Source organism: Miniopterus natalensis, chromosome X, assembly GCF_054644295.1.
Source record: "Miniopterus natalensis isolate mMinNat1 chromosome X, mMinNat1.hap1, whole genome shotgun sequence".
Classification (NCBI taxonomy): Eukaryota; Metazoa; Chordata; class Mammalia; order Chiroptera; family Miniopteridae; genus Miniopterus; species Miniopterus natalensis.
In genome coordinates this window covers 56064526-56084674 of record NC_142103.1, presented here as the reverse complement: position 1 = coordinate 56084674, position 20149 = coordinate 56064526, and the positions used below count along the sequence as shown (strand labels likewise).

Genomic DNA, 20149 nt, shown 5'->3' with positions numbered 1-20149 from the left:
AGAAAAAGCAACCCATATGCCATACTTCTGTAGTGCTCTAACTGAAAATGAAAGGCTTAGTTCCTGAAGCTTAGATTTGATTATGTGTGCACCTGATATACAATAGTAACTATATCTTTAAATATGGTTCATTAAATTAGTGACTTTAAACTTATTTGATAAGGTAGAAAATGCAAATATCTAAAAAAAATTTTTTAAAGTAACAAAGAAGGGAGAAAAAAAAAAGAAATGATGGCTGTGAGATAACCCAATAGAGAGAGCACAAGTAAAAAAAGTTCAAAAGTTCAAAAGTCTAGAGTTGATTTATTTTATTTTAGACTTGTTGAATGCCTGTGAATGGTCATTTTATTAATCTGGGCTTCAATTTCTTCTTCTAATAAAATATAATATTGGTTTCAAGAAAATCGGTTCAGATTCAAGGTGTGAAACTTTTATAAAGATCTCAGATAAAGGGAAAGCACATTTTTAGTAAACATTTTTGAATTAAAAAATATCATAAACAACCTAAAAGATAAATCAAAGACTGATAAAAATTATTTGCAGTATGTAACAAAGGATTAATATCCATAATGTTCAGGAGCTCCTTGAATAGGCAAGAAAGAGATAGCCCAAAGGAAACAGTCAAAAGACCTAACAGACAATTTAATAGAAGATGAAATGCAAAGTTTTAACCTACACATGAAAGAATGTTCAACTTAACTCAAGATCAGGAAAATGCAAATTAATGCAAGGAGATGTAAGTCTTTAGTGCTTTATCTCCAATCATAAAATATGAAACACTTCTAAAGGTTTTTATCCCTAAGTTTTGAACCAAAATTTATTGTGATATGAGGCTATTTGTAGTTTTCATTAATTTTATTAGTGTAAAAATGCTTGCTTCCCTAAAGAGAGATTAATATTTCTCATAATAGAGTGCTGTTCTGGACCTGTTGAGGGCATAACATACTACATGGTATATGCACTGTAGTACTTTCTAAAATCTGAAAAATTTTGAATTCTAAAATTTATCTGGTCCCAAGGGTTTCAGATGATGGCTTATAGGACTGTATCATATTTGCTCAATATACAAAACTGCATGTACAGCAATGACAAAGTATATTAAAAATCATTTGTAGAGGGGTTTAAAAAGGAATATAAGGAAGCATTCCAGTGGTAACTGGGTGGTAAAATCATGGGTGACATTTCCCCTGATTCTACAACTTTTCTAAAATTAGTGTGTACTATTTGTGAAATTGAATATATATATACACATATATATATAATATATATAATACATATATATATATATATATAAAATACATATATATATACTATAAACATTCCCTAAGGGGTAAAGATACTATTACAATGTGCTTTTATTAGAGAGGAAGCTGTTAACAATGGCATACCTGTCTGATCATGCAGTGCAGCAGTCCTCTCATCAGCTTCACTACACTCTGCAGAAATAAATGGAAACAAGGCTATTATAAACATCACTGGATGCAGGAACACTTACTCAGCAACTGCAGTTGGTACATGACCTTTTGAAAACAAGTAACCTTATCCTGGGTTCTTATTTACATGGCATTTACTTTATAAGTACACAGAAGAGCAGATTGCAGGTCAAAGTAGAATCAAAAGCTGCAGCTGGTTACTCCTTCAAGTTAAAAATTCCAGGTTCCAACAGGTTTATATAAAACTAAGCCAACCATCCTATTAGAGGACATGCCACCTAGAGAAAATGGGCAAGTCAGTTCAAAAATCATAAAGCTATAAGGATATTCTAAAATACACCCTATGGCCTAGAAAAGCCAACATTATCACTTTTATTTTTTCTAAACTAGCCAATTCTTATCTTCAAGAGTCCACACCAATATTTTTTTGGACATTTTCCCTAAAGAATAAAATGATCTTCAGTTCAGAATAACTGTAAAGAGGAATTGTTAATACAACTCAACACCTTTTCTATGAAAAAGAAAAAAACCACAAACTTCTTAAATCATTATTTCTCTTACTAGGGCCTTGCAATTTCTAAAGTAGTTTTCTAATCATGGTACTCCAAAATTCTGATTACCAACAATATACTATACTACTTGGTATACTATAATGTAGTAATAATAATTATATTTAATTATAATATAGTATAGTAATACGATACTACACAATATGATACTATACTATACTATACTATACATACTACACTAGTTATACTACAGGAAACTAGAAGGGCCATCAACAGTAGCATGGATAGGCAATATGTTTTGGAAGAACATCACCAAATAGCTTCTCCATTTCTCTAAGCTTTCTTTGTCACAGTCTAGAAGAAATACCACCAGGTTACTCTAGGGAATGCTGGCTCAGAGGTGGCTTCAGGACACCTCTGTAAATAATCTACTTGGGAGACATATCATTCTGTTATTCTTTCAAAACATTCAAGCAATAGGCATGATAAGGATAAGTACTTATTAATTATCCTCCAACTCTTTATGAAGTATTTTATTGAGGAAAAAATAAAAAGTGTTTTCTTGAGAGAGTCTCTTTTAAAAATAATTTCTATCTATAAATGGTCTCCTCCCCTTACAGATGAAGAAATAAGAGACAGAGAAAAACAGAGAAAGAAAAAGGAGAGAGAAAGAAAGAGAAGGGGGACACAGCGCATGATCTTGTCACCTTTTAAAGCATGAGGCATTTATTATAAAGTAATGAAACTGATTGTAACTCCTGTAAAAAAAGCTCTATCATTATTCTAACCCTAATAAAAGATATCATCCTTTAATATACCGTTACAGAAAGCACTTAACACACCCTCCCCACTCTGTGGGGAGACTTCATTCAATTCTGAATTATCTTCTACATGTTATCACATCCTTTCAAATCTCTTTTCTATCCAGCCCTGCTACTCCCACCTACATTTTCTTTAATTTAAACAGAAAACTTAGGGAATCCTGGACCCAGTAGAGGATTCCTGATTGCCATCCATTTTTGTCCTCCTGAAATGGCCACTGTCAGCCATTTCAAGTTCCAACTCTCAAGTCAGGATAGGATAAAATTAATAGGAAGCATGGGGAGGTAAAAATAAGAGGAGGTATCTGTACTTTGCATTCCCCGAAACTGGCCATATTCTCATTCAGGTGCACTAGGTGGCATTGATTATACATGTTTATTAATATACCAGGGCTTCTAACCATACCAAGTGATACCTTCCTTTCACCTACTCTTTTTGAGGCTATATATCTATGTATTTGTGAGTTGATTATATAAGGGTATACAGTGGAACCTCAGTTCTCGAACTCAATCCATCCTAGAAGGCTGTTCAAGAAGCAAATTGTTTGAAAACCAAATAATCTTTTCCTATTAGAAATAATGTAAATTGAATTAATTCATTCCAAACCCCCAAATGATTCTGTTTTAACCTCTCTTTTATACAGTACACATCTAATGTATTATTTAATCTATAAACAAACACTTCTTTTCTTAAATTTATCAAACCATCTTCTACTAGCCTTAAACGAATCACTTTCAGCACTCCTTCCAGGGGTGTCTTTCAGGAGGTCAGCATGTAGCATCTTCGCTTGCTGTCACTGGCTAACTGCTTTTCATTTATCCAAATCAACAGCGGTTTTTCTATCTCTTCAGTTGCCTGTGAGAATTGTTTCTTTCCACCCTTAGCAACATTAGCACTCTTGATGGGCTTTGAAAGAAAAGTATTAGCTCAGACAGAAGGGAACATGCATCAGAAATGGAAGAAACTCATAAAAAGATTTGGTGGCTTCCATGGAGGAAAAAGTTTTAAAAGATTCAATCTGAAGTCATTATACTGAGGTTATATTCATATCACCACTAAATTCCAGCCTGCTTCAATCCCTTCACTTGTAAATTTGGGAAAATAATAACTAATTTACAGGGTGTTGTGAGAATAAATGCTAGCAGTTATGGGGAAGTATGTAGGACATGAAAAGTATTTACATAAATGTCAGGTATTTTTATTAAGAAATTGTTAGAGTAATAAAGGTACCTATCTGGCTGGAACTGCAGGTATAATGCAGGGAACCAGCATGAGATAATACTGGCTAGGACCAAACCCTAGAGAGCCTTGTCTATCAGTCCAAAACATTTAGGTTTTACTTGTTGGGGAATGAGAGCCACAGAAAGATTGTTGTGTATGGAAATAATATAACTTAAGTGTGGTTTTTACAACAGTGTTAAATGATCAAGGTTTAGACTAGAGTTGAGGCAGAAGGGACAAGAAAGGAGGGGATGGGCTCAAGAAAAATTATAAGAATCAACAGACTTTGGTCTGCATGTATCAAAAGGCAAAAGGGACAAGTCAAAGATCACTCTAATAGCAGCACTTTTCAAACACTGTTTTATAGAATACTAGTCTAGGAAATTCTTAAAAGGCTGTAAAATTCACTCCTATCTTAGATTCAAAATGCACTTTACTACACCTTAGTACATTAAAGGCTCTAAGAAATTATGGAGTAAAGAAACCTGCTGTTTAACATAGCCCCAAACTTAACTGACCTAGTGTTCCATGGAACACATTATGGGAAATACTCTAAGTAATGTTGTTCAGGTGACCAGCACACTGAAGACACCAATAAAAGAAAACGCAATGTTTAGTGAATTGCTGTTGTTTGATAGTCCATTTTGTTTGTTTTTAGCGGGGAAGGTGGCATTTCAGTCATAATGAGTTTGAGAAACCACAGGATATGCAGGGACAACTGATCAGAAGACAAATGAAAATCAGGGTTTGACACTGAAGTGAGGTCAGAGTTAAAGATGAAGCTTTGGAAGTCATTCTCATAAAGGTAACAGTTAAAGTCATGGCAAAAGATGAGAGACTACACAGAGAATAAAACTGAGGCAGAAGTAGAACTGAAGTCAGCCAAAGAGCAATCTCTATTTGTCTTACTATTTATTTTTATGGGTGTGAGTGAATATTTATAGCTAAGAAAAAAGGACATTTGGAAAACATGTATGTGCATAATTCTATTCTCAATCTAGGATGAGATAGTCACCTAAACCCTTGAGCCCTTTTCATCCAGAATTCTCTTTAGTTCTGACATTATTTCTCAGAGTGAAACCAAGGTGAGAGTTGGAAGGAAGGGTAGAAATGGTTAACAATCAATGGTTTGGGAAAATCCACACAGTAATGGGTAAATCTGCTTTAAATTGACAGTAGATGGGAATTTAACCCTTGGATTTATTGCGTTTAATCTATGCTCATTTATTGTCCATACATCAGTGGTTATTATCCCTGGCTGTACTTTAGAATAACCTGGGTAGTTTATTTAAAATATTCATGAGTTACAGTTGTGTTCTCCAAGTTCTTGTGTCCCTGCCAGCGCTGCCTGGGTGGCCTCCCAGAATGGCGACCCAGACACCACCAGCCTGGCCACAGCTCATAAAGGAGCCGAACCCAGCAGGGGCACAGCCGGGGCCCCATGTGCAAGAGGTTACAGCAGGAGCTGATGACCCTCATGATGTCTGGTGACAAAGGAACTTCTGCCTTTCCTGAATCAGACAACCTTTTCAAATGGGTGGGGACCATCCATGGAGCAGCTGGAACAGTATAGAAAGACCTGAGGTATAAAGCTCTCCCTAGAGTTTCCCAGTGGCTACCTGCACAATACACACATGGTAAAATTCCTCATACTCTACCACCCCAACACAGATACCCAGAGTAACATCTGCCTGGACTTCTTAAAGGACAAGTGGTGTGCCCTATATGATGTCAGGACCATCCTGCTCTCCATCCAGAGCCTGCTAGGAGAAAATAACATCGATAGCCCATTGAACACACATGCTACAGAGCTCTGGAAAAACCCGACAGCCTTCAAGAAGTACCTACAAGAAACCTACGTAAAGCAGGTCTCCAGCCAAGAGCCCTGACCTGGGCTGTCCAGCCTCTCTCCTTGTGCTGTCTTTTTATTTTTTCCTTAGATAGACTGTCTTTGCTTTGATTTCTGTATAGGACTCTGTACCTTCAGCTGTGGTGTCATATTTGCTTTGTCTCTGGTTGAATATATATTTAAGTCTGGTCTATATATTTAATATATTCATCACTTTTGTGAATATATTAAATAAATACATTTTGGGTTTTGAAAAAAACAATAAATAAATAAATAAATAAAATATTTGCGTCCCTGGGACTCCACTTTAAGAGATTTATTTAAATTATTCTAGGGTGGGCTGCAGTAAGGATATTTCTTAAAAAGCTCCCCACATGATTCCATTGTACATCCAGAGGTTAGAAATACTCATGTAGACTATCGACAAATATAGCTCACTGCCTATTTTTGTAAATAATACCTATTAGAACATAACCATGCTCGTTCATGTATGTATTGCCTCTGGCTGCTTTTGTGCATTAATGGAAGAGCTGAGTAGTTGGGCAGACACATGTGATTCACAGTGCTGAAAATATTTACTATCTAGACCTTTACAGAGATGGTTTTGTAATCCCTGGTCTGAATTAAATCAGGTTTGAGAAAAAAATCAAAATTTTACAATTCCCAGAGAATATGTTTCTTTTTTGAAGATGTTTCCTATTGCCATAATGTTTTTGAGACATTCCAAAGTTATTTTTGAGGTGGTATGCAAAATATTTGGGGGTTATGTAAAAAATTATTTAACAGAGCATTAAAATTTTAGAATGAACAATTTGATGTTTCCCTAAATTGTACCCCTTCCTCTGTTAAATTCTTTCTACCTGGGGCACTTAAGGAAAAATGTCAACTTTGCAGAATGATTGGTCGACAAGGAGACATCAGGTTTCTTCTAATAGTACTGAAAAAAATTGGTCAAATTGTACCAAGTACGGAATCTTGGGTGTTATTCCACTGATATTAATTTCTAGCAAAACAAAATAAACAAAATACTGAGAACAATGTAGCAAAACATTAGAGTAGGATATAGGATTTGGGTGGAGGAAAGGATAGTATTACAGGTAATTTTTTAACAGTCCTCTACATTTCCCAAATTTATACAATGGTCATGTATATGTTATAAAAATATTGATATCTGTACTTTCTGAGCTAGAGCAAAAACTCCAACAATTTTTTCTGGTGGACCTAAGCACTTCTCATTAGTAGCTTGAAAGAATAACAAATGCCCGCTATTGCGGAGGATAACACAATGAAACCTCCCTATTGCCAAGGACTGCAATCCACAACATGTCGGTGCCTTTAAATTAACCACATCTCAATATTCTGACTTATAGATGAATACTAGAGCTCAGATTATCTAAATCTGAGGGGACGGCAGTTGAGAAAATGGCTGGTGTAAAGAGAATCTTACCCACTATGGAAAAGAATTTACATACAACTTACAACTGACAGCAGAGTATCTCAACATTAAGAGTCCCATTAGCCCAGAATATTGTTTTCTTGGTCATTCAAAGGACGAAGCACCCTGTGTTTAAACAGCTTTATAAAGGATGCTTCTTTACTCAGGGGAAGAGCCTGAAAAGTTGGCTTAAAGGCATCTGTTGACTCTGACCTTATTTTTCCAGGGAAGATGGGGTGAAGAATAGTCTCTGAAACAGTGGTCATAAGTATAAAAATCAACAAATAAACAGTCTTTACTTGTGTTCAGTTGAGAAGCTTACCTTCAAACAAACATCACTATCATCTTCAAAAATGAAGTAAAATGGTATGTACCTGCCAGCAAACATTCTTCTTAATGAGAATAAATATGCTGGAGACTACAAAAGACATTTACTTAGAAAGAGGACATACATTTTAGCAAAGATCTCATGATAGTATTTTCCACTGTAAAAGAACAGACTGTACCTTCTGCCCTGAATCAGCAAGTTTCAAGTTTCCACTGTAAAAATATTCAGTACAATACAGGAAAGACTTTTGGAATGTAATTTTAGGAAGGTGAAAAAAAGGGGAAAAAGGAAAAATACAGTTCTCTTAACTCCTGTGGGCTAGGCTACAAGTTTCTTTCAATTTCCCCTCCCATACATACACACCACACAGCTCCAGATCTCTTTGTATTTTTATTTTGAGTACCTGCTCCAGTTCATAGGCCTTTGCCTTATCCTCATCCCGGTCTGCATTCTTCCGATAGGCCAGGCCCAAACCCCACACAGCCAAGATGCTGTACACATTATCCCGGACCCAGGCATCTTTCTGATCGTAGCTGGCTGGAAGCAAGCCAGTCACTGGATTCTGCAACGCCAAGAAAAAGAGGACAGGCAGGTAACCATAGGGTGTTAATATTAGGAAACAATCTATCAAATGGCATACTTAGGGGACTTTGGTCTTATTTCTACTTCCGCACTCCTGAGAGTTACAACCACCTCTTCTGAACAAGTGCAAGAAAACGTTGTCTTGAACAAGGGGGAAGAGCTGTTTGAAAACTTAGAAGTCTGAAATGTGGGTTTTTGAAAAGAAAGGCCCTGTTTTAACTTTCCAGTTAGAATTAGCTACCAACGATAAACCAGCATTAAAGAAGTATTAAAAATATAATTAACAGTCTATACAAGGTACCTCAGATCTTCACAATAGTCTAGTCTTAAGATGGCTAAACGTTCCCTGTTTTCTTTGGCAGGAGGGGAAGGAAATGATGCCCAAACCTGGGGCGGGTTGTCAGTAAACAAACTTCAACGCATCTTTCAAATCTGTCCCCTGGAATCCATTTGTGGCTTGCGGGCACGGGGCTCAGAAACCATGACTCAGGGCCTGTGGCTAAGGGTGCCTGACTCCCAGCTAAGGGGCAGGAGAAACACACACGCGCACCACACAGGTTCACCGAGGGACACGGACACACATACAGCATAGGTTCACCGAGGGTCTCCGTCCAGGCTATCACACCACACACATCCTTGGTAATTACAGGCGACACTTAATTTACCTGATGGCACAGGATGGTCTGATGCACCAGCCTAGCGTAGCCGTCCAGCCGAACCCCCGAGTTACTCCGGCTCCTCATCGCTCCACGTCTCCAATCCCCTCAGAGAAACGGCCGGGGTGCCGCAGGGGCCTTCGATCCTCCCGGGAAGGAGGCTCCCACGCAGCTGCACCCTCGCTGTGGGAAGCCCTAGTGCCAGGCCCCAGCAGAGCGCTCCAAACGCTCAGGCCTGGGTCAGCTGTCTGGGCCACGGCGGCCTCTGGAGCTCACCACACCGCCTCACCCAGCCTCCCGCGGTCTGGGGCCCTAGAGCCGCTTTCACCCACCCTTACACCCGTCAGGCCTCCGCGTGTGGCTCCTGCAGCTTCCGCTCAACTCCGGGAGACCGGCTCAACTCCGGGAGATGGCCGCGGCCCACAGCCCCTCCTCTGGGCCCTCGGGCAGCTGGTCACCCGCTGCAGCGCCTCCTCCACCTTGCCTGAGGAGCTGCGAGCAGTAGGCGGGGCGGGCGCCTGGGATCCTGGCAGCTGCGCACTGTTCCCTCCGTGTTCACCGCCCCCCGCGTCCACCCTCTGCGTTCCAGTCCGCCCAGCTGCGGAGACAGTGTCACCATAGGCGATGTGATTTCAGAGGTTTATTTTCGACGCTTCGAATGAGTATTTCTGTTTTCCCCACTTGCTGTGCTGTCAGGATGTTGATGAGGCTGTTTTTTTTTTGTTGTTTTTTTTTTCTGTTGAACTTTTAGGAACCCACGGTGACTTCAAACCTAAAAAGAAAGGGACACATTTGTGTTGAAGGCCTAAAGAATTGAATTTTCCAGAAAGGTAATTTCCGAGTCTTTATTGTATTTTACACTGTTGACTAAAAGCTCAGATTACATTCCTCACTCGACCAAACACTAAAGAACTCCCTCTGGTACTTACTTCCTTAGAAACTGGCGAATCCGTGGGCCTGGGAAGGGGTGTGCAGTGGTGCTGTTTGAGGAAACCAGTGACTGTGAAAATCTGCTCTGGGGTAGGGTGGGGAGTGGTGCCTCAGGATGGCCTTGGCCGGCGAGGAGCTGAAAGACGTTTTATAACTGATTTGGAAGGCTCCGTCGTGCACACGTCAGTCACAAGGCCCAGGCAACAGGCTCAGCTGAAAATAACGGGGAAAAAGGAAGGGTAGAAAAGAAGCCTGCTGGTAACTCCGCACCGCGCCAGGTGTCAGCTGTAGCTCCCTGGGTTCACTGCCCCCAAACCCCACTTCTTGAGCTCCACTTCCAAAGACCCCGCAGGTCTTGGGAGGCCCTGTTTAAGTAACACCTGCTCTCTGAATCGTTGGATTAAGAGAATTAGACCTTTCAAATTCCAACTCTGATAATCTGTGATCTTAAGCCTTCCCTAGCCACCTCACCCAGGTCACAGTGATTTTGCATTTTTGTTTATACTTTTATTTCTCTAAATTTAGTCTCTTCTAAGCTTACTCCATCCCAAACCCCACCCTCACCCTCTCCCAAATTAACATAAAGGCAGCCACCTCAGAGGTGACCATAAAGATCTGGTGATGTTGGAGAAGGAAGGAATGCTCAGTGATACAGTTAGGCACAGTGATAGAATTCTCAAGCAAATAGTTTCCATTGCAATCATTAGCTATGCAAATACTGTAACTGGTACATAACAAGCTACTTCAAGGCCTGGGTGCACAGGGGGAGAAAAAGTCTTTCAGCAGAAAGCTAGTTCATTTTGGAGGAAAGAACACTTCCCCAGCCCTGCTCTGCACCTAACTCCATGACATCTTCCCCTCAGCTTGTAGCCTCAAAAGCCCTTTATCCTTGTCCACTTCAACCTACTGCCTTCTCTTTACCTTACCATCATTTTTAAATGTTTTTAAAATATTAAAGTATATATATGGTCACTAAGGAAAACTTGGAAAGTCTAGAAAATTAAAGCAAATCACTCATAATTCCTTCACACACACGACCACCAGTTAATATTTTAGTTTATTTTTTCTAATAATTTTATTCCTCTGTACAGACCACCCCCCCAAGTTATTTAGAAATATGAATAGATAGGAATGCCAGAGGTAGGGTGTCACAAAGAAAGGTAACTTGATGACTATCAAGAGGCCTTGCTGGATGGCATTACATTGGTGTTTTCAACCTCAGTCCAGGCTGGGCCTTCAGTAGTGCGATCTCAGAAACTTGATCTCCTTAGGGCCCCAGAACTGGTCAGATTCAGGAGGCTGACTCATGCAGATTACCACACAAGAGACTATCTGAAATCCAGCATACTGGTTGATAATAAGAAATAGAACTGTGAAAATTTATATTAGCCTGATCACCACATTCCTCACTTTAATAATATATAAACCTCACTCTTTACCAAGTGCTGTTTTATACAATAACCCTATGAAGTAAATACTGTCATTAACTCCATTTTAGAGATGTGTTAATGTATGAAACATTCAAACCTGTGAAGAATTTTTGTGAGTTTATTTGAGCCAAACTGTCAACACCTTGCTAGTTTTGCACTTTGTTTTATGCATTACAATCAAAGAGGGAGACATAAGTGGGTTATATGAAATCCATTGGTGATAGATTAGGGAGGTGGGAGAAAGCAAAGGGGGGGACCTCTGGGGATTGGATAAAAAGTAAAATGATAGACACTTCTTTTACTTGGGTGGGTGCAGGATAGTTAACAGTCAGCAATTAATTCAATAACAATAAGGGGATTTGTGGCCTCCACAGAGTGGTGCCTGTGCTTTGAGGGGTCCAGGGAGGAAAAGGAAAATTACTTTGATATTCCAATGATATGTTATCGTAGATGCAAAAAGACAATAGGTAGGCTCAGTTAAGGTAAAGATTGACCTTTGTCAGGGAAGATACCTTTGTCATGGCCTAGGACATGACTACCCACCATAAACTGCTTTTAGTTAAAAAGTTTTAATTTCAGACCATCCATTGTGGTTACTTTAAGTCTCTGAGTTTGCAAGGCTGCCACACAGTCTTCCCTGAGCTAGTCAGGTAGCATGTGGCCCCTTTTTTGTCCACAGATGGAGAAACTAAGGTACTTGAGGATTAAATAACTAACAAGTCTGCTTTGTACATGTTGGCTTCAATGACTCTCCCTTTTCTATGGCTCACTGACACATTCTTTCTTTAGATATGTCAAAATTACCAATCAAGCCATATTCAAGTCTTACCAGTCTAGAAGCCATTGTTTCTTGAGGGTGATTTTTCCATTTGATTCATTGTATATTAATTTTATAGTTTAACAAATAAAATTTTAATTCAAAGTTCCTAGGAATGTTTTATTATTGCTCCCTTATATTACTTGGAAGTTTTAATTACTAATTTTCAAATATCCAAAAATTTTTAAACTTTACATTTTGCAAGTATTTTCCATGGTTTTACATCTTATGCTAATGTCTGAATTAATCTTTTTTTTCTAGTAGATATCCCATAGTTTGCCTAACTATTCTCTTATTATTAATACAGTAGTCCCCAATTATCCACAGGGGATATATTCTAAGACACACCCCCAGTGGATAGGTGAAACCACAGGTAGTACTGAACAGTAATATGCTATGTTTTTTTTCCTATACATACATACCTTTGATAAAATTTAATTTATAAATCAGGCACAGTAAGAGGTTAACAGCAATAATTACTAATAAAATAGAACAAATATAACAATATACTGGAACAAAAGTTATATGAATGGTTTAGGGGCCATTATTTCTTTTTTCTTTTTTATTTTTTTTAAATAACTGATTTTATTTACTAATATATCTTTATTGATTTCAGAGAGAGGAAAGGAGAGGGAGAGAGAGAGCTAGAAACATCAATGATGAGAGAGTCATTGATCGGCTGTAGCCCACAACCCGGGCATGTGCCCTGACCGGGAATTGAACCCTGATCGCCTGGATCCTAGGTCGATGCTTAACCGCTGAGCCACACCCGGCAGGGCTGGGGGCCATTATTAAGTAAAATAAGGGTTACTTAAATACAAGCACTATGATACTGTGACAGTTGATCTGATACCAGAGACAGCTATTAAGTGACTAATGGGTAAGTAGCATAAACAGCATGGATGCACCACACGAACGGATAATTCAAGACTTGGAAAGGACAGAGTAGGACTGCCTGAGATTTCATCACCCTACTCAGAATGGCACATGATTTAAACATATGAATTGTTTATTTCTGGAATTTTCCATTTAATATTTTTGGAATCACGGTTGACCATGGGAAATTGAAACCCCAGAAAGGGAAATTGTGGATAAGGCGATGGGGAGGTTTACTGTAATAAATCTTTTATCATTAATTTTCTTGAAAATAGTTCATACGCTAGCTCCTTTTCATTATTTTCCATTCATGCTCATATATTTTTAAAAATTATATAAGTAATATATGAACATATTCTTCATAAAAAAGTTAAAATGTTACCAATAAGGTTAAAGTTCCCTTTGTCTACCACCCACAATCACAGTCTCCTTTGTCTTCTTTCCCAAAGGCAACTACTGTTATGGGATTGGTTTGTATCCTTCCAGATGCTTTTAAAATAGTTGTCCATGTATTATTTAAATATAAACAATATTATACTGTACCTACTATTGTGCAGATTGCCCTATTCACCCAAAATTATGTCATGGAGATCCAGTCATGTTATTAAATAGACATCTACCTCACACACCATGGTTTATGTAGGCATTCCTCTATTGATGAGCATTTAGTTTCTTTCCAGGTTAGAAAACAGTACTTTAGTGAACATACATGTATGTCTTGTGAATGCATGCAGGTATTTTGGAAATAGGCATTTAAAACTTTAATACAGCCCAGCCAGTATGGCTCAGAGGTTGAGCATCCACCTATGATCCAGGAGATCGAGGTTTGATTCCCGGTCAGGGCACATGCCTGGGTTGTGGGCTCGGTCCCCAGTGGGGAGTGTGCAGGAGGCAGCCAATCAATGACTCTCTCTCATCATTGATGTTTCTATCTCTCTCTCCCTCTCCCTTCCTCTCTCTGAAATCAATAAAGATATATATATATTTAAAAACTGTAAAACAAGCATTTAAATGATAAAGCCATTCAAATTATCTGTGCCAACCAGTACTGTGTGGAAGTCATTTCACCCATCCTTACAAATACTTGGTGTTATTGAACTTTAATTTTGAGCTCTTCATTGAGCATATTTTTATATTTATTTTTATTTTATTATATTATTTTAAAAATTTTATTTCTTCTGGTTAATGAGTGTTTATATACTTAGTTATTTCTCTATTGGGCTTTTTTCTTATTGATTTATAGAAATTTTTAAAATTATGTATTCTGGATTTTAACTTTTAAAAAAAGAAATCTAAAAGGGATATTGCACATTTACCCATAATCAGGATACATCATCTGTATATTGCATCATGTGCCCACCACTTAAAGTAAAATCTTCTTCCATCAGCATATATTTGACCCCCTTTACCCTTTATTACCCCCACCCCTTTTCCCTCTGATAACCACTATATTGTTGTCTGTGTCTATGAGTTTTTGTTTGTTTGTTTTTCTTTGTGCATTTGTTGCTTTCAGTTTTATATTCCACATATGATTGAAATCATATGGTTCTTAGCTTTTTCTGTCTGAATTATTTCACTTAGCATGATATTCTCAAGGTCCATACATGTTGTTGTAAATGGCAATATATCATCTTTTCTTGTGGCTGAGTAGTATTCCATTGTATACATGTACCATAGCTTCTTTATCCAATCATCTACCCGGAAATGCTTCAGTTGTTTCTATGTCTTGGCCACTGTGATTAATGCTGCAATGAACATAGGAGTGCATATATCTTTGTGAATAAATGAATAAATGTTTTCAAATTTTGGGGGAAGATACCCAGAAAGGAATTGCTGGGTCACAAAGTAACTATATTCTTAATTTTTGAAGGAACCTTCATACTGTTTTCCCTAGTCACTGTACCAGTTTACATTCCCACCAGCAGTGAATGAGGGTACCTTTTCTTCTATAATATCTCTAACACTTGTTATTACTGGTCTTGTTGATAATAGTCATTCTAACAGGTGGCATCTCATTGTAGTTTTGATTTGCATTTCCCTAATAGCCAGTGAAGCTGAGCATCTTTTCATACATCCATTGGCCATTTGTATGTCTTATTGGGAAAAGTGTTCAGGTCTCCGGCCCATTTTTAATTGGATTTTTTTTTTTTAATATTTAGTTGTATGAGTTCTTTATATATTTTGGATAATAAGCTCTTGTTGGAGTTATTTGCTAATCTCTTCTCCTATCCAGTTGATGGCCTTTGTGTTTTGTTGGTGGTTTCTTTTGTTGTGCAGAAGCTTTTTAGTTTGATATAGTCCCATTCACTTATTTTTGCCTTTACTTTCTTTGCCTTTGGGGTCAAATTCATAAAATACCCTCTAGGACCAAGGTCCAAAAGTTTAGTACTTATGTTTTCTTCTTTGTAATTTATTGTTTCAGGTCTTATATTTAGATCTTTGATTCATTCTGATTTAATTTTTGTATATGGGAACAAACAGCAGTCTACTTTCATTCTTTTACATTTGGCTTTCCAATTTTCCCAGTGCCATTTATTGAAGAGACTTTCTTTTCTTCATTGTATATTTTTAGCTCCTTTGTTGAAACTTATTTGCGCATATGCATCTGGGCTTTCAATTCTGGGCTCTCAGTTCTGTTCCATTGGTCTGTGTGTCTGTTTTTCTGCCAATATTCTGCTGTTGTTTTTTTAATCCTCACCCAAGGATACTTTTTCCATTGCTTTTCAGAGAGTGGAAGGGAGAGGGAGGGAAAGAGAGGGAGAGAGAGAGAGAGAGACATTGATGTGAGAGTGACACATCAACTGGTTGCCTCCTGCACAAGCCCTGACCAGAGCCAGGGATCAAGCCTGCAATCAAGGTATGTGCCCTTGGCCAGAATCGAACCCAGAACCCTTCAGTCCATGGGCTGACGCTCTAACCACTGGGCCAAACCAGCCAAGGCAATACTATGCTGTTTTGATTTTTGTCACTTTACTGTATAATTTGAAGTCAGGAACTCTGATACCTCTGGCTCAGATCAGGATTGATTTGGCTATTTGGGACATTTTGTGGTTACATACAACTCTAATGATTTTTTGGTCGATGCCATGGGATTTTGATGGGGATTGCAATAAATTTTTATATTGGCTGGGGTAATATGGCCATTTTAACTATGTTGATTCTTCTAATACATGACCATGGAATATCTTTCCATTTCTTTGTGACTTCTTCAATCTTTTTTAATAACGTCTTATACTTTTCAGTGTATAAATGCTTCACATACTTTGTTAAGTTTATTCCTAGGTATTTACCCTTTTTGTGGCAACAGCAAAAGGAATTATTTTTCCATTCATTTTTCTGGAATTTCATTGTTAGTATATAGGGATGTAGTGGATTTTTTACATTTATTTTGTATCCCGCAACTTCATTTGTTTATTGTGTCTAATAGTTTTTTTGGTAGAGTTTTTAGTCCTTTCTATATAAAGAATTATGTCATGAGATTAAAGATGGCGGTGGACTGAGTGGAAATCACACTGACCCTCTCCTGGGACCAAACTGGAATTACAACTAAAATATAGAAAAACCATCCTGAATAATTTACTGCAACTGAAGATGAGCTGGAGAGCACCCTCATAACCAAGGAAGAAAAGTGGAGACTGCATAGAGACTGGTAGAAGGTGTGCAGGTGTGAGAAGGCTGGCTAGGTTCTCACAGGCAGCAACTAAAGGTCCCAAAGGATATCTCAGCTGTGCAGGGTTCCCACTGAGGACTCTGGGGCCTAAAGCCAAGGCTGAGCTTCCGAGCCAAGAGTACCAGAAAGGTGCCCACATAACATCTGGCTGTGAAAAGCAGCAGGGTTTCTGTCTGCCAGGGAGAGAGAGCTGGAAAAGGAGGCACTCTCTTAAAGAGTCAACACACACAGTTTCATGTGCAGCCACTCACCTTGGGCTCCAGCAGAGGGAAGAGAGAGTGGACTGGAGCTGTGTGAGGAGAACCTAGAGTTGTGGGCTCTGGAGATAGAGCTCAGACGGCATCCCCCTGGATTCCTGTGCCAAGTCATTTCCTCATACTGCAGAGACATTTACCTTCCTAGCAGTTTTTGCCTGAGGGGGAAGCAATTACCCCACCCTGATGGAAAACCTCTCACCCTACCCATGGAGTTTCTACAGCCTGAGGCACATAAAGAGATTGATAACAATCAGCTGCCCCACCCTATGGAGTTTCTATAGCCTGAGGATCATTAAGAGAATCAGATTAATCAGCCAGGAGGCGGAGGCTGACATCAGATTGCTTTGAGTCTTTGCCTGATCTGTTTCTGGACTCGAGCCTTGGAAAAGTAGACTTTGGTGTGCATCTTGGTCCTGTCCAAATGCACCCAGCCTCAACAGAGGGGATCTCAAGCCATGGGTTGTTGATAGCTCCAAACAGGGAACTCAAGGCCAGTCACAAACAGCGTCTGAGGTTGGCCTGCACCAGAAACCTTCCAAAAACACTGAGAGTTATAACAGGCCTAATGAATACATAGAAGCAAACCCAAAAGGGCAGCCAAAATGGGGAGACAAAAAAACCCCAAATGAAAGAACAAGAGAGTCTCCAGAAGAAGAGCTAAATGTAATGGAGATAAGCAATCTATCAGATATAGTGTTCAGAATACTGATTGTAAGGATGCTTAACAGCATGAAAAAAGATATGGAAACTATGAAAAAATGACCAGTCAGAAATGAATGACGTAGCAGAAATAAGAATGCACTGGAAGGAATAAACAGCACATTAGAGGAAGCTGAAGATCAGATCAACGAATTAGAAGACGAGGTAGAAAAAAATCACTCAGTCAGAGATGCAAGAAGAAAAAATAATTAAAAAACAGGAGGACAGTCTAAGGGAGCTGGGGGACAACATGAAACTCAACAATATTTACATCATAGGAGTTCCAGAAGGGAAAGAATGTGACCAAGGCATAGAGAACCTGTTTGAAGAAATAATAGCAGAAAACTTTCCTAATCTGGTCAAGGAAATAGTCACACAAGTTCAGGAGCCAAAGAGTTTCAAGCAAGAAGAATCCAAAGAGACCCTTTCCCAGACACGTCATAATTAAAATGTGAGAAATTCAAGACAAAGAGAGAACCTTAAAGGCAGCAAGAGAAAAAGCAATATGTTGCCTACAAAGGAGCTTCCATAAGGTTGTCAGCCGACTTCATATCAGAAACTCTGCAGGCCAGGCCCAGCCGGGCGTGGCTCTGCGGTTGAGAGTTGACCTAGGATCCAGGCGATCGGGGTTTGATTCCCGGTGAGGGCACATGCCCGGGTTGCAGGCTCGATCAATGACTTTCTCATCATTGATGTTTCTATCTCTCTCTCTCTCCCTCTCTTTTCCTCTCTCTGAAATCAATACAGATATATTAAAGAAAAGAAAAGAAAGAAAGAAAAGAAAAGAAAAGAAAAGAAAAGAAAAGAAAAGAAAAGAAAAGAAAAGAAAAAAAAGAAAAGAAAAGAAAAGAGAGAGAAGAAGAGGAGAGGAGAGGAGAGGAGAGGAGAGGAGAGGAGAGGAGAGGAGAGGAGAGGAGAGGAGAGGAGAGGAGAGGAGAGGAGAGGAGAGGAGAGGAGAGGAGAGGAGGAGAAGAAGAGAAAGAGAAGAGAAGAGAAGAGAAGAGAAGAGAAGAGAAGAGAAGAGAAGAGAAGAGAAGAGAAGAGAAGAGAAGAGAAGAGAAGAGAAGAGAAGAGAAGAGGAGAGAGAGAAGAGAAGAAAAAACGAAACTCTACAGGCCAGAAGGGAATGGCATGAGTATTCAAGATAATGCAAAACAAGGATCTGAAACCAAGACTGCTCTATCCAGCAAGGCTATCATTCAAAATAGATGCTGAAATAAAGAGCTTCCCAGACCAAAAAAGGCTAAAGGAGTTTACCACCACCAAACCAGCATTGCAGGAAATGTTAAAGGGGCTGCTGTGTAGTAAGAAGAAATAGAGAGAATGAGAAACATAAGCCCAAAGAATTAAAATGGCAATAAATAAGGACTTATCAATAATAACCTTAAGGACTTTAAGGGAGAGATCAAGAGCAATACAGTCATAGTCATGGACTTTAACACTCCACTGACTTCACTAGATAGATCTTCCAGACAAAAAGTCAACACAGAAACAGTGACTCTAAATGGCACACTAGATCAGATGGATTTAATTAATATTTACAGAACATTTCACCCCAGCTGCAGAATATACATTTCTCTCAAGTGCACATGGGTCATGCTCAAAGACCACATGTTAGAACACAAAACAAGTCTCTACAAGTTCAAGAAGATTGAAATCATATCAAGCATCTCAGATCACAAGGGCATAAAATTAGAAATCAACTACAGTAAAAACATTCAAAAACACTCAAACACATGGAGGCTAAATAGCATGTTATTAAACAATGAATGGCTTACCAATAAGATCAAGAAAGAAATCAAAAACTTCCTGGAAACTAATGAAAATGAACACATAACAACCCCAAATCTATGGGACACAGCAAAAGCAGTCCTAAGAGGGAAGTTCAGAGCACTACAAGCCTAGCTCAAAAAGCAAGAAAAATTTTTTAGTAAACTATCTAACCCTGCAACTTAAAGAATTAGAAATCTTCCCTGTGAAGCTGTCCAGACCAGGGCTCTTGTTTTCTGGGAGTTTTTTTAAAATACTGCTTCAATTCCATCAGTTGTTATTGACCTATTCAGGTTTTCTGATTCTTCCCGATTCAGTTTTACATGATCTCACTCATATGTGGAATCTAATAAACAAAAGAGTCTGAGAAACAAAATAAATTCAGAGACAGAAGCATGGAACAGACTGATGAATCTCAGTGGGAAGGTGGGGTTAGGGGAGTGGGTGGGGAGAGATTAATTAAAGAACTTATATGCACATATATGTAACCCATCAACACAGACAATAGTGTGGTGAAGGTCTGGTGTGGGGCGAGCGGGTGCAGGGTGGAGGGGATCAGTGGGGATAAAAAAGGGGGATCCCTGTAATACTTTCAACAATAAAGATAAATTTTATTTTTATTTATTTATTTATTTATTTTTTGCGCGGTGAGGGCAGCCTGGGAGGCCCCGCCGCCCCCCCCCCCCCCGCCATCCCCTCCCCGCCCCGCCCTGCGGAGTGCTCACCGTGTTCTCTTGGCCCAGGCTGAGCCCTTCAGGGGCGAGAGCTGCAGCTGCTGCTGGGGCTGCTGCGGGTCCGGAAGACTGGCGAGCGGGTGGCAGGGCAATTGCATGGCAGCAGCGGGGGCGGCGCCGGGGTGCAGGGA

At 39.1% G+C, this 20149-nt stretch overlaps 1 protein-coding gene, 1 long non-coding RNA gene and 1 pseudogene across 5 annotated transcripts in view; 2 read left to right on the top strand and 1 right to left on the bottom strand.

The window, feature by feature from the left end:
* PHKA1 (phosphorylase kinase regulatory subunit alpha 1) overlaps positions 1–9237 on the bottom strand; it is a 208119-nt gene extending 198882 nt beyond the window's left edge. For 2 of the 4 annotated variants that reach the window (XM_016217630.2, XM_016217631.2), the window contains exons 1-3: positions 8845–9237; positions 8001–8159; positions 1389–1436 (exon numbers count right to left, since the gene is read on the bottom strand). In XM_016217630.2, coding sequence (XP_016073116.1) covers positions 1389–1436; positions 8001–8159; positions 8845–8922 — 285 coding nt within the window. In that variant the 5' untranslated portion in view covers positions 8923–9237. The remainder of the gene's footprint in view (positions 1–1388; positions 1437–8000; positions 8160–8844) is intronic. The other 2 variants (XM_016217634.2, XM_016217633.2) reach the window with 2 other exon arrangements.
* LOC107540797 (ubiquitin-conjugating enzyme E2 C pseudogene) lies at positions 5454–5918 on the top strand (annotated as a pseudogene).
* Positions 9238–9461: 224 nt separating the features above from the next.
* LOC148090500 (uncharacterized) overlaps positions 9462–20149 on the top strand; it is a 65495-nt gene continuing 54807 nt past the window's right edge. The window contains exon 1 of the long non-coding RNA XR_015716544.1: positions 9462–9665. This is a non-coding gene — a long non-coding RNA (uncharacterized LOC148090500). The remainder of the gene's footprint in view (positions 9666–20149) is intronic.